The sequence below is a fragment of the Sorex fumeus genome, unplaced genomic scaffold (genome assembly GCF_029834395.1).
Source record: "Sorex fumeus unplaced genomic scaffold, SorFum_2.1 ptg000010l, whole genome shotgun sequence".
Classification (NCBI taxonomy): Eukaryota; Metazoa; Chordata; class Mammalia; order Eulipotyphla; family Soricidae; genus Sorex; species Sorex fumeus.
Genome location: NW_026606067.1, coordinates 25,077,135 through 25,090,517, shown reverse-complemented (window position 1 = coordinate 25,090,517; position 13,383 = coordinate 25,077,135). Strand labels below are relative to the sequence as shown.

The following is a 13,383-nucleotide window of genomic DNA, read 5'->3' as shown; positions in this document are numbered from 1 at the left end:
AGAGTCCCGTCGCGGGCGAGCGCCCCCAGGCCGTGGCCCCACGCGCCACCCGGAAGGGCAGCCTCGCGGCGGAGGCGCCCGCGGGGACGGCGGGTGGGCGGCGGCTGCGGCGGCCGCGGCGGCCCCGGCGGCCCTTCCAGCGCGGCGCGGCGCGGCGCTCCCGGAGCGGCCCCTCCCCGCGGGGCGGAGTGATCCGCGGCGGGCGGGGCGGGCGGGGCGCGCGGGCGGCTGCGCGGCGGGCGGCGGCCATGGCGGCTCCGCGCTGACGCCTCCTCCCGGCCGCCGTCTCCTCCCCGCCCGCTCGCCCGCGCGCCCGGCCCGCTCCCCCTTCACCCCGACGCCGCCCTCGCCCGCCCCCCTCCCCTCTCCCACCATGCCCGGCATGATGGAGAAAGGGCCCGAGCTGCTGGGCAGGAGCCGCGCGGCCGGCGGCGGCGGCGGCGCCAAGAGCCCGGCGGGCGGCGGGGGCGGCGCGGCGGCCACCAACGGCGGGCTGGCCTCGTCGGAGCCCGAGAGCGGCGGCAGCAGCGACGACGAGCACGGTGGTAGCCCCCCCCGCCGGCCCGCGCCCCTCCCCCGCCGCCCCTTCCCCGCCCGCGCCGCGCGCCCGCCTCCTCCCCTCGCGCCCGCGCTGCGGTGGCCGCGACTCCCGGCGCCGCGCCGCGACCCCCGCGCCCCGCGCCGCCGCCCCGCTGAGCGCCTCCCCTCCCGCCCTCCCGCCCGCTCCCTCGCTCCCCCGCTCTCTGTCTGGCCGTTGCTTTGCAGATGTTGGGATGAGAGTCGGCGCCGAATACCAGGCTCGGATCCCGGAATTCGACCCAGGTAGCGAGCGCGCGGGGGGCGGCGGGCCGGCAAGGTGAACGTGGAGGCGGCGGGGCGGCGCCCGGGCCGGGCCGCGGCCACCCCGCCGGCCCCGGGGGCGGAGGCCGGGCCGGGCCGGGCCGGGCCGGGCCGGGCCGAGCCGAGCCGAGCCGAGCCGAGCCGGCCGGCCGACCGACCGACCAGCCGGCCGGTGCTGGCGGCGGCCCCGCGGCTGTCACTCGGGCGGGCGGGCGGGCGGGCCGGGCAGCGCCGCGCGCCAAGGAGAAATTCTACCCGGGGCCGCCGGGCTGCGGCGGCCTGTGCCAACCGGGCCGCGGGTTCCCCTCGACTTTTCTCCGAACAGGCTCCCCGGCGGTCACGGGACTCGCGCCCCGACTCGGATTGGGCAGGAGCTGGGCGCACGGAGGCGCCCTGGCCGGAGCCCCGAACCCGGCGCGCAGCCCACCGCGGAGAGGGGCCGGGCCGCCGGCCGCGCCGCACTGGCCGACGCGCGCCCCGCCGGCAGCTGCCCCCTGCCCCGCGCGCGGCCGCGGCGAAGAGGGCGCCCGGGAAGGGGCTCGTGGGCCCCGGATGCGCTCGCAGCCCCGCGGCCCTTGGGCTCAGAGCATCCCGCCGGGCTGCCCTCGGCCCCGGTTGTCAGAGGCGAAATAAAAATAGCTCCCGGGGGGCTGAGGATGTGGCTCCGTGGTGGCGCTTCGCGGTCGTTCGGTTTCTGGCACAGCCCAAAAAAAAAAAATTTTTTTTTCCCTGCCAGCCTTAGCTGACGGGGCAATTGGCTGCCTCCCAGACTTCGCCTTTCATGCGGCCCCTCGTGCTGAAGACTGTGCGCATTTGGACTCTCTGGGGCTTGCTGGGGCGTGAGGGGGAGTGAATCGGGTTGATTCGGAGTCCGAGCACAGAGCCTGAGCCCCGCCCTGCGCTGCCCCACGCCTGCCTGTCGTGTCCGCGGGAGGCCGCTGCTGTCCACGACCCTTCCTCCTGGGTGGGCGCGCCGCAGCTGGGCAGTGATTTCCGCCGTGATAGACGCCGGGATGAACGTGCACATCTAAAATGATCCACTAGAAATTCAGGAGACTGAGGTGGTTTTAGGGGTCCCTGGTGGGTTATCCGGTTTACTTGATGATCGTAGATGGCTGCTTAGAACAGAACATTTGTGGGGGGGAACCACTGAACTATTACTGTTTTCAAAATAAAACTATTTTCAACTTATTCAGATTATAATTGACGCTCTGTTAAGAGAAGGGTAAGGGTGATTTTCTTTGAACTGATTCATTGTCATCCTGATACTCTCCCAAGGATTTTCCCCTGGGGTCACATCTCTGATCAGCCCACTGAACGCTCAGGTGGGTTTTCTGTCGTGTTAGGCCAGTCTCCCCCAGATAAACATGACTTCTGAATAATGAGACCCCTTTGCCGGAAAACACTGAGTCTGTAGGCACCTGTGTTTGCTCTGCTTCAAGTGTCACACTGTTGTGGGAGCTTGTACTTTTTCACTTTGTACATCCACTACAGTTGGGTGAGAACATTTCCTAGAAAAAGTGGGGAGACGTTCATCCTATAAACTGAGAAACATCATTCCCTCCCTTCATGCCAGTGTCTTTCAACCACTCAGCTTTTAGCCTGAGATCTCACTGAGCCAGCCAAGTCACTAGGAAGTAAACTTCCCTGGGTACCAAAATATGATCAGGATGAAGTCAACATGAAAGGGAATTTATGAGTGGACGATATTTTATGGTGTTTTGTGGGGGGCTACATCTGGCCGATGTTCAGGGTTTACTCCTGTCTCTGTGCTCAGAGATCACCTTGGGGGTGGGGGAGTAGGAGATGATACGGGCTGCCAGGGATTAAAGCGCCTCACCTGCTGACTCTCCGCGTAGCCCCTGAACAATATTTTCATTGGGGGAGCTGATGATAGAAATTAAGCAGAAAGACTATGGTACAGGTTTTATTGTTACCATGGTGATGACAAATTTGCTGTGAAGCCAGCATGACCCGCATCCTGTGGGCCAGTATGGCCACATTTACCTTTTCTGCACACCGGGAGCAGCTGTCCCCACTTTGATGCAGAATGAGGCATTGAAGTATTTTTTAAATTATGAAAAATAAAATTTTGGGGGTTTAAGAACAATTTATCTTAAGGTATTAATGCCTTTATAGCTGATTAGCAGGTGGCAGGTGCCTTTTTTTTTTTTTTTTTTTTTTTTTTTGCTTTTTGGGTCATACCTGGCAATGCTCAGGGGTTACTCCTGGGTTTGCACTCAGGAATCACTCCTGGCAGTGCTCAGGGATGCTGGGAATTGAACCAGGGTCGGCTGCGTGCAAGACAAACGCCCTACCTGCTGTGTTATCACTCCAGCCCCTAGCAGGTGCCTTTTCCATTTGGTTATTTTTTTTCTTTTTTTGAGGGGAAGGAGGTGTCACATACGACAGTGCTCACGGCTTCTCAGTGGTCCTCAGGAGGCACTGTGGTATGGGGATCAAACCCAGGCCAGCATATATGGGGAAAGCACTGCCTGCTGTACTAGCTCTCAGGCCCTGTGAGTTCTTGATTGGGGTCTTCAGACTTGGGCTTCATACCCACTTACTGCTGCCATCCAGAACTTTCATGGAGTGACCAAGATTTTTGTCTTTGTGTGCCTTCGTACTAGGTGATGTGACCTAGTCACTGAATGGAAAATCTGACCTCACCAGGCCTTAGTAGTCTGGAACAGGGAGGTAAAGGGTTTCTAATATCAGAAAGTAGAATGTTTCCTGTGAAGCCTTTCATACTCAGGAATGAGCGAAAGCAAGGAAGCAACCATTCACATTTTAAAACAGTTTTGTCGGGGCTGGAGTGATAGCACAGCGGGTAGGGTGTTTGCCTTGCACGCAGCCTAATCCAGGTTTGAATCCCAGCATCCCATATGGTTCCCCTGAGCACCGCCAGGGGTAATTCCTGAGTGCAGAGCCAGGAGTAAGCCCTGAGCATCGCCGGGTGTGACCCAAAAAGCAAAAAAAAAAAAAGTTTTGTCTTCCCAGGCCTAAGGAATAACGTACCAGATCATAGTAGCACACTCTAGAGCACATGTTAGAACCCCAGAACACCCTTATGTCTAGTAGAAACAGGATAGTCAGGGGACATGCTGGGCCCGTGTAAAGGTGGCGCCACGTGTGCACGGTGGGGCCTCCCTTCAGGGGTCTGGGAGCCGTGTGTCCAGCACTGGGGTGGAGGGAGACCCGGAGACTAGAGCACAGGGGAGGGGAAGTGGTGGTCTGTTATCTCCTGTCACTGGAATCGGGGGACAGCAGCCTCCCTGCTGAAGGCCAGCTTCCACTCTGCTGGGGCCCGTAGGTTTGAACCAGCATCCACTGCCCACTAGGGCTGGTGGAAGGCCTAAGCCATGACCACATGCACAACTGTAGCCTCACAGTTCTGCCATGGGTTCCTTGTAGGCCCTTGAAGCGTCCTCACACCTCCCAGCTCCTACCCCAGGCCCTATCCAGAGCAGTGGGGCTGTCAGTCCCATCAGGACCCTCAGGGCAGCCCCGCGGCATTGTGCCTGAGCCTGCAGCTGCTCTTTCCTGGCCACTCTTGGCCATGGGACGCCCCAACTAATTGGGCAGCATCTTTTCACCCTACACAAGGCCCAGATGCTCTCTTAGTTCCCTAGGGAGGAACTAGCCATCCCTAGAACCACCCACAGCACCACCCACAGCAGCATTTGTCCTGCTCCTCTCGATGGTTAGTGTGGGACTCCTGCCCTCTATGGGCCAAGAAGCAGAGACAGACACTGGGACGGTCACTACTGTTGAGCGTAGGGACTGTAGCTAAGCAGACTCACAGCTGGCATCACTATGAATTTTGAAATTATACCATCACACACTTAAGTTCCTAGTCTATTATCTGTAAGCAATGAGGAATGGACTATGCCATTGCTGAAATTATTAACATTGAAACAAAGCTCAATTTTTTTTCTTTTTGGATCACACCCGGCGTTAAATGGGTTACTCCTGCCTCTTCGCTCAGGAATTACTCCTGGAGGTGCTCAGGGGACCATATTGGATGCTGGGAATTGAACCCTGGTCGGCAGCGTACAAGGCAAATGCCCTATAGGCTGTGCTATTGCTCCAGCCCCAAAGCTGGTTGTATTGAAAATGTATCCAGTTAAGTATAAATACTTGGTACTGTAACAATAGCCAACAGACTGGCAGGTTCCTAATTTTCAGGAAGTTACATTGTTTCTTCTTATCTTTGTAGTCACTCTTGGGCCCTTCCCACACTATGCTTGATCTCTTGCCTGATTTCTCTACCAGGGCAATGTGTGCTCTTGTGAAAATGAGGTTCTTTAGTGTTAAATCTCTCCTATCTTGATTTACCGCAATAAATGAATATTCAGTTGAAGTTGTAGGGTCACGGCAATGAGGATCTTACTAACGCCCTTGGTCTACATCTTGAAAGATTTGTGTGTCCTCCCCTCCAGACACACACCTCCTGTGACCGCTTCTGTGAGTTTGTGAAGGGAAAGTCAGCCGCAGTTTCATGGTGTTGCTCCAGAACCTGGGGAAAATGAGGGGCTGGAGATTGATTCCCATCAACACCCCTACACCCCAAAAGACTGAAGTTGAAGATGTGATTCAGAGTCTACTCACAAATAGGATTGTATAAAAATCTGAGCATCTTCATGCAGTGTTTTAAGTTTTTTGTTCCATCAAAGTCTTTATGGTAAACGTCTAAAATCTAAAAGGGAGTGGAAGAAGATTTTGACGTGTGCTTTTTTTTTTTTTTTTTTTGCAGTTTGCTGCTGTTGGTGTAGAAATACTAGCTTGTGTAAAGTCTAGTTTTGTGTTTCAGTCATTGGATTTTCCCTTAGCCATAATGGACATATTCCTGTGCATCTTACCACTGGCAGTTAAGAGCTAAACTTTTCAAGGATCCTGCTTTAACATTTTTTCCTTTTCTTTTCCCTTTTGTTTTGGGGCCACACTCCAGTGCTCAGGGCTGCTCTCCTTGGTTCCTGTTGATCCAGTTAGGGCCTCTGTTGTACAGAGCCCATGTTCCAGCACTTTGGCCTGTCTTCCATGCCCCCCAGTGGATCCTTCCAGTTGGACATATTTCTTGATTTGTTCAGGAGACGGGATACTTCCAAGACCTGGAAATTTTTGTTAATGAGTTGTTTGATTCTCAGGATTATTTCTGAGTATGATTCAGATACTTCTGAGGTATAATCTGAAATATTGGTGCATGTAATAGAAAATAAGCTTTGAATTCATATTTAATGAATATTTTAGTTCATTTTCCCATTGATGCAGTGCATTCCCAGGGGTGGACATACTGTTTTCAGTCTTACAAGTTGCTTTCTCCATGCTAGGAGAGGAATCAGATTTGAGTTTCCAGAACAAAAAGGTCATTGTCATTTTAGCTATCCAGTCTTATTTTTCCTTCATGTTTCTTTGGTTGAGGGGGTGGGGGAGATGGGGGGAGGCATCCCATCTGCGCTCAGAAGTCATTCCTGGTGGGCTCGAGGGATTGTAGGGGATGCAGAGGATTGAACCCAGGGCAGCCTTGTGCAAGGCAAGTGCCCTACCTACTGTATTATCTCTCTCGCTGCTATCCAGTCTTGTTTTCAGGGAGGTGGTAAGAGAAGATGAGCCATTTGAGGTTTGATATTTCTAGCTGATGCAGTCAGTTCATTGATCAGCCTTTCCAGCCTGGAGTCAGAAGGATCTCAGAGCTCCGTCTTAACGCAGCAGGTGCTGGTAAGAGTATACCGGCAGAGCCTGCCATGGGCCAGGGGCTTTCCACTTTGTAACTTGTGTGACTTGGTCATTCCTGACACTGGTGAGCAGCTTGTGCCTCTCTTTAGATGACTTAGTGTGAGGTGCCCACACCTGCTGTGAGTTTCCTGGGCAGCAACACCTGGCAGTGGGAGGGCTGCAGCCTGTTCACTAGGGTCAGACTCAACCACCATGCTAAACTGTTTTCTTTTTTTCTGAGAAAAGTTTGTGAAATAGGTCATTGGGCAAAAATAACAATGTCTATTTCCAAAAAGACTCTCTTTTATCCCTTCTCTCTCAATTGGACCATTTGTTATGGTGTTAAGATTTATGAAGACTTATTTAAATAATTATGAAGAATCATTTTAATAAAAACCTAGACTACAAAGAACCATTTTTTTGCTATTAGATTTGAGACTTAGTAGGAACCTTTTGTGGTCTTATTAGTGGTCACCATCAGCCCATGTTAAAGGAAAGATGGAGTTCTGATTTAGATATTCACCAAAATTTGGCTTTTTGGGGGTCACACCCAGCAGTGCACAGGGGTTATTTCTGGCTTTGCACTCAGAAATTACTCCTGTCGGTGCTTGGGGGACCATATGGGATGCTGGGAATCGAACCCGGGTCGGCCGCGTACAAGGCAAACGCCCTACCCACTATACCATTGCTCTAGTCCCTTCACCAAAATTTGATGTGATTCAAATGAGACTTGTGACCAACTCCGGTGTCGAACTTCCATTGAGTAGTCGACTATTTTGTGCCTGTGCTTTTGTTTTATATGGTTAAAAACCAAGTACAGTCCTTAAAAGACAAGATTTAAAAATCTACTTTCATTAATAAGAGTTTTAGAGAATGTGCTTCTGATTTGCATTTTTTAAATGTTCCAGTTTGGTCTTTTATTAAGTGAACTTTTGACAAAATCTAGTAGAGTTTGCTTTTAGATTTATGTTTATTATGGTTTTCCTGACCTTTCAGATATGGGGTTTTTTTTGTTTGTTTTTATTTTTAATGTAGGAGTACTGCTATTTATTCAGCCACTGATTAAGCTGACTCAGCAGTGGTTCTTGTTCTCTTTCCGCTTCCTTAAATTTTTCCTTATAATTTTTAAAGTTTAAAAAAAAGTTTTAGCTTTAGATTTTACTAATGACGTGCCATTTCTACCTGATGTTTGCTGGATGGAAATGGGAAACATTTTCAATATAATGATTCTGAAAAAAGGAAAAACAATCATTCAAAAGTATTGTTTAGCCTAATAATTTTAAAGTATTGTTTGACAAATAACATCTTGATGTAGATCATAGGTCTCTAGCCCTGGAAATGATTGTCCCTCCACGTATCCTCTGATTTAATATACATGATAGCAAACCCCGGAATTATGATAGAATTATGTGAGCAGATTTGGAGTTCTGGTCAGTAATTGATGGTAATGGGCTGGAGCGATAGCACAGTGTGTAGGGCGTTTGCCTTGCACGTGGCTGACCTGAGTTCGATTCCTCCGCCTCTCTCGGAGTGCCCGGCAAGCTACCAAGAGTATCTCCCCCCGCACAGCAAAGCCTGGTAGGCTCCCCATGGCATATTTGAAATGCCAAAAACAGTAACAAGTCTCACAATAGAGAAGTTACTGGTACCCCCTCCAGCAAATTGATGAACAACAGAGAGGACAGTACTACAGTGCTACAATTGATGGTTACAGTTAACATCTCATGAAAATAAGTTGTAACATCCATGGGCAAGTCTCCCTGAAACAGACAGCCATAATGTTTCGTTGTTGATGGTTTTCATTAACTTGGATTCTCCTAGGAATTAGCAAAAAGCCAGCAGAAGGCCTAAGAGAATTAAAAGACAGACCCACTGCATGTGCTGGCTCTGAAGTAGCTGTGTCAGGCTCTTGATTTTTTCTGTCTATTCTTCATTTACATGCAGCTTAAGAGAGCTTTTTTTAGGTTATAACATTAGAAACAAATTAGAAAGTGTTGATAGTTTGTGTCGGGGTCAGAGGTGGGCCTTGGGTGATATACTATGGCCAGGGTGTGGTAATAAGACATTAACTTTGTTTTTCATTTTCACCCCACTTTATTTAAACACCATGACTTATAAAGTTGTTTATGATGGTTTGTTACAGGCATTCAGTATTCTAACCCCAGTCCCACCACCATTGTCACCTTCCCTCCACGGTTGTCTCCCTTTCCCCTCAAGCCTGCTCCTACAGCAGAAACACAATAATTTATTTTATGTTGCTTGTTACCACTACTTAATGGCTAATGGAATGATCAAAAATATTTCAGTAAAAGAAAATTTGCAAAAATTGTTCTATCTCACACCATGAGAATTTTATGTCCTTGTCTGAGGTTTTTAAGCTGTTGTTGCAAGTTAAGCCTTCTGTGTTAATATTGTGTTAGTCAAGATTAGTCGGCTTCTACATTACATTCTCATCCAATCTGGCGTGGTCCTACTGGATGTTAGCAGTGTAGAGTTTGGAGATGTCCAGAAAATCCAGAATATTTAAGTGGGCAGTCCGGCCCTTGGGGTCTAGGGGCTGCAGGGGCTTTGGTAGGGTGGAAACTTGGCTCTCCCTCAGTCCCAAGATCGCCCTTGGACGTCTCAGCCTGGACTAGGTATCTGAGACATTTTTGTGACTAGTTGATCTCCTTTAAGATATATTTATGAGTCTCTGGAACAAGTCCAGTAGAGGAGCTTATATGGCAGCAGTGGTAGGTCAGCTTTGTTTTCTTACACAGAGCATTTGCTTTTAGAGATATATGAAAAATGTAAGGCTACCAAGAAAGTCTGGGGCCAAAGAGGGAATTAAGGTGCTTGCCTTGTTTGATCCCCAGCACCTCAGATGGTCCCCTGAGCTCTGCCAAGAGTGATCCTTGAGAACAGCTGGGTGTGGCCCCCAAATAAAAGGGAAGATCTTGCAGATTCCCAGCAGGGAGTTTTATTTTTAAGGTAATAAAAAAGCAGCTGTAAGGAATCCAGGGAGATGGCCGCAAGGCTAGAGGCACATGCCTGACACACACATCCCAGGTTTCGTTGTGGCACCTGGTCACCTTAGGAGAACTGAGAGTGCCCCTGGTGACCTGCAGGACCCAAGCACTGCTGCCAAGACCCAGACAAAGATGTCAGTGCTTGGAAATCAAAATAGAAAACAAGAGTCCTGAGTTTTAATGGCAGGAAGTTGAATGAGATTGATGACCTCATCAGAAGCAGGTCATGGCCAAGGAGCTTACTCAGGTGGGCCAGGGCCTTTGCCTAGCCCACAAGTTCAGTCCCCAGAACAACATGCTCATCTCTTTTCCCGGCCCCACAAAAAAAGGTTATGGAGTTAAGAGTGTTTTGCTGTTTTTTAATGCAACAGGGTAAATTCCAGCTTTTGTATAATTTCCTTTCTTTCCATAAGCAGAATATTGACTATATTTACTGAAGATGTCTTTTCCTTCTCTTTGTCTTTCTAAATCATTTGTTATTTTGTTGTTGTTGCTGTTGCTGTAGGTACCGTTCCAAAAATAATAATAATAATAAAGCTTACTTTGTCCATAATTACTTTGAAGGTAAATAAGATCATCCTACTGAGAGCGACTTATCTCCCCGCAGGTGCTACAAAGTACACGGATAAGGACAATGGCGGGATGCTCGTGTGGTCCCCACAGCACAGCGTGCCTGATGCCAAGCGTAAGTCTGTCTCAGGAGGGCCAGAGCAGTCGGGTCAATGGAGATTTGCTATGGGATCTTTTACTCTCATAAAGAAGCAGTTGGTTTTGTTTCCTTTTCTTGGTGGAGGTTGTTATATTAGAATGTTTTTCTGTTTGAGGGATGGAAGTCGATCACCTCTGTTGTGTCAGGCCCAGGAAGACTGAGCCCCCTAGGATGAGGTCTTACTGCTTAGATCCTCTGTAGACACCTGGTGGCTCAGCCTCGGTCTGCCGACAACGCTGTGGCGCCTCCGCGAGCCCCCATGACATTGTAAGGAGGAGAGGGGAAGGACTGACTCCAGCAGCTGCCTCTCAGGCCACCTTTGCTTTCCATTTCTGGATGGTCTCTGGACCCTTCACCCTGCATTCTTGATGCACTGTGTGACTTTAGACTTCACTGGGATGTAGTGGACCGATCCCTTGCAGCACATCAGATGTAGGAGACGTGCAGATGACAGACTGCGACCTCACCCTCCGTTCAGGTACTGTCAACTCCATTCAGAGGACACAGGTACTGCTGAACAGCCATTCTGGCAGCTGTAAAGTACCAGTGTCCCACAATGGTTTCTTTAGTGCCGTGGAAGTGATGTCCTGTGTGCCGTGTGCACAGTGAGTCTAACTGCTGCGCCACAGATTGCACGGCCCCCAGAGAAGCCCTGGGAGTGACCCCCAAACACTGAGCAGGGAGAACTCCTGAGCACCACCTTTTGGACCCAAAACCAAACGGAGGGAATGGGAAGCTCTGTGTTCTGCAGACCTGATCATCCTTTCTATGTGCTCACTTCGGAACCCAGCCACGGCCTCTCTGTGACCTCGGGGCGGCTGCCTCAGAAGCAGCCTGCAGAGTGCACAGACTGTCGGTGTGGTCTGCGCTCTCGCTTCCATGCTCACTGCTGGCCACAAGTCAGACATCAGGTGCTAGTTCAGTGTTGTTTTAGACGATGGCACATTTCTTAATAAGGATGAAAATCCAAAAGCCACATGCTGTTGTGTATGCTTTCCTTCACACAGTCCGCAGGTACCCTATTCCAGAGCTTCCGAAACACTGCTCAAACCAGCTCCATCGGGATGGCTTTTGTTTCAAGTCAGACTGGCTTTAAAAACCCTCTTCTCCACCCTCCACACCCTGCCAACCCCGTGACCAGGTCTCCCAGCCAGCTGCACCTTTGTATTCCAGTTGATCAACTCGTATATAACTGACATCTTTTTAAGAGCTGTGGGGTCTAAGAGGTTACAATATTTGAACTTTCTGCCTGAAAAACATATGTCTTAAAGAGCTATATCATCCATAAAGTCATTATTCTGGGCTGGAGAGGTAGTACAGTGGTTTGGGCACTTGCCTGGGACATGGCCACCTAGGTTCAATCCCCGTTATCCCATTTTTTTCCCACTGAGCCTACCAGGAATGATTCCTGAGCACAGAGCCAGGAGTAATCTTTGAGCAGCTCTGGGTGTGATCCAAATCCCCACCCCCCAATTCTTTATTATTCTAACATAAGTATTGTTTTAGTAGCATAGTTATATGTTGATTGCACTAAATACAGTAAATTTTTATAGAATGCTTAAAATATGCCTGATGTTATTATAAGCACTTAGCACACATTAACCTATCTTTTCCTAGGAAGCTATTCTTTTTAACACCATTTTACAGTGAGAAAACTAAAGTAAAAAAGTACAAAAATGTTTGCCTAAGGTGAAAAATTGCCAGGATCTGAGCATCCCACTGGAGTACATTAGCTGCTGTTGATTACATCTTAGCGGCTCCTCCTGGATGCGGTTTTGACATTCCTTTCCTTTCCATCTGTCTGAGTTCAAGGATCCAGGAGTGGCTCCGAACTTCACTCAAAACTGGGTCCTCCCTGTGGGGAGCGGCAGACTGACATCCCGCACCAGTGCCTTGATCCCAGCAAGCTCTTCTGTTGGCACACCTCTGGCCGCCTGATGCCATGCCAGGGATAAGTGGACATGGGATGCCCAGATGCCTTTTGTGTAGGGAATAGCAGGAGCTGAAGAACCTGCTCGTGATATGAAGCACACGTGGCTCGTGGTGTTCTTAGGTAGAGCTGGAAAAACTAGAAATAAATGCCTCTATACAGCTATTCGAAAGGGCATCGGGCCAGCTCTGAGTCTAGAAGGGAATACTCAGCTCCTGTCCTGGACAGCTGGCAGGAGAGGCAGGAAGCCATCTGGCACGTCACACGGAGCTCGGAAGCCATGGCCAGCCTCAAACTAATCTTTCTTTGGTTTTAAGAAATAATACTAGCAACATTGAATTTAATAAGTACATCCTATGTGCTCATAGAGGTAAGTCATTCTGAGTAGAATTTTGAACCAAGTGAGCTTCTGGTGCTGTTTATAGAAGTGAATGTTTCTGGTGACATTTCATTCATCCGGTGATGGCTCGTTCTTTTAACCTTGCGATCTGTTTTATTCTGTGATAGTTATAAAGGAGCCCTGAGACAGTGAGTGACCTGTGCCGTTGTCTCATTGCAGTGGACGAGTATATCGCGATTGCGAAGGAGAAGCACGGCTACAATGTGGAGCAGGTGTGTGGTGCTGCCGGTCCTGCAGAGCCCAGCGGAAGGAGCTGGCATCAGCCATGCAGTTCAGCTCCCAGGCCTGAGCGTTTTCTTCTCAATACCTTTTTCTTGCTTGGAGTCTTAGAGGTTGTCTGAAAGCCTTTCAGGTCACTCTGACAACTGGTAGCCAAAGTGAGAGAGAAATTTTGAGTATAAATAATATTTTTAAACTTATGAATCTAAAAGATCTAAAAAGTTGAACTTCTTATTTTAGTTGGCCGGAGAGATAGATAGACCAGCAGGTAGCGCACTTGTTTTGCATGTAGCCAACCCAGGTTTGATCCCCGGAGAAACTTAATAGTCCTTCAAACCCTGCCAGGACTGATCCCTGAGCGTAGAGGCAGGAGTAAGCCCTGAGCACTGCCGCGTGTGGTCAAAAACAAAAACAAGCCAATTTAAAAAAATGCTTAAGACCTAGATTTCAAATGACACCAGAAAGATAGCACAGTGCATAGGTTGCCTTAGATGCAGCCAACCTCTGTTCAAGCTCCAGCACCACACAGAGTCCCTTGAGCACGGCCATTAGTGATACCTCA

At 49.9% G+C, this 13,383-nt stretch overlaps 1 protein-coding gene across 6 annotated transcripts in view; it reads left to right on the top strand.

Moving 5' to 3' along the window:
• Positions 1-214: 214 nt before the first annotated feature.
• RCOR3 (REST corepressor 3) overlaps positions 215-13,383 on the top strand; it is a 42,563-nt gene continuing 29,394 nt past the window's right edge. For 4 of the 6 annotated variants that reach the window (XM_056110782.1, XM_056110781.1, XM_056110776.1 and 1 more), the window contains exons 1-4: positions 215-545; positions 766-822; positions 10,171-10,248; positions 12,762-12,814. In XM_056110782.1, coding sequence (XP_055966757.1) covers positions 374-545; positions 766-822; positions 10,171-10,248; positions 12,762-12,814 — 360 coding nt within the window. In that variant the 5' untranslated portion in view covers positions 215-373. The remainder of the gene's footprint in view (positions 546-765; positions 823-10,170; positions 10,249-12,761; positions 12,815-13,383) is intronic. The other 2 variants (XM_056110777.1, XM_056110779.1) reach the window with 1 other exon arrangement.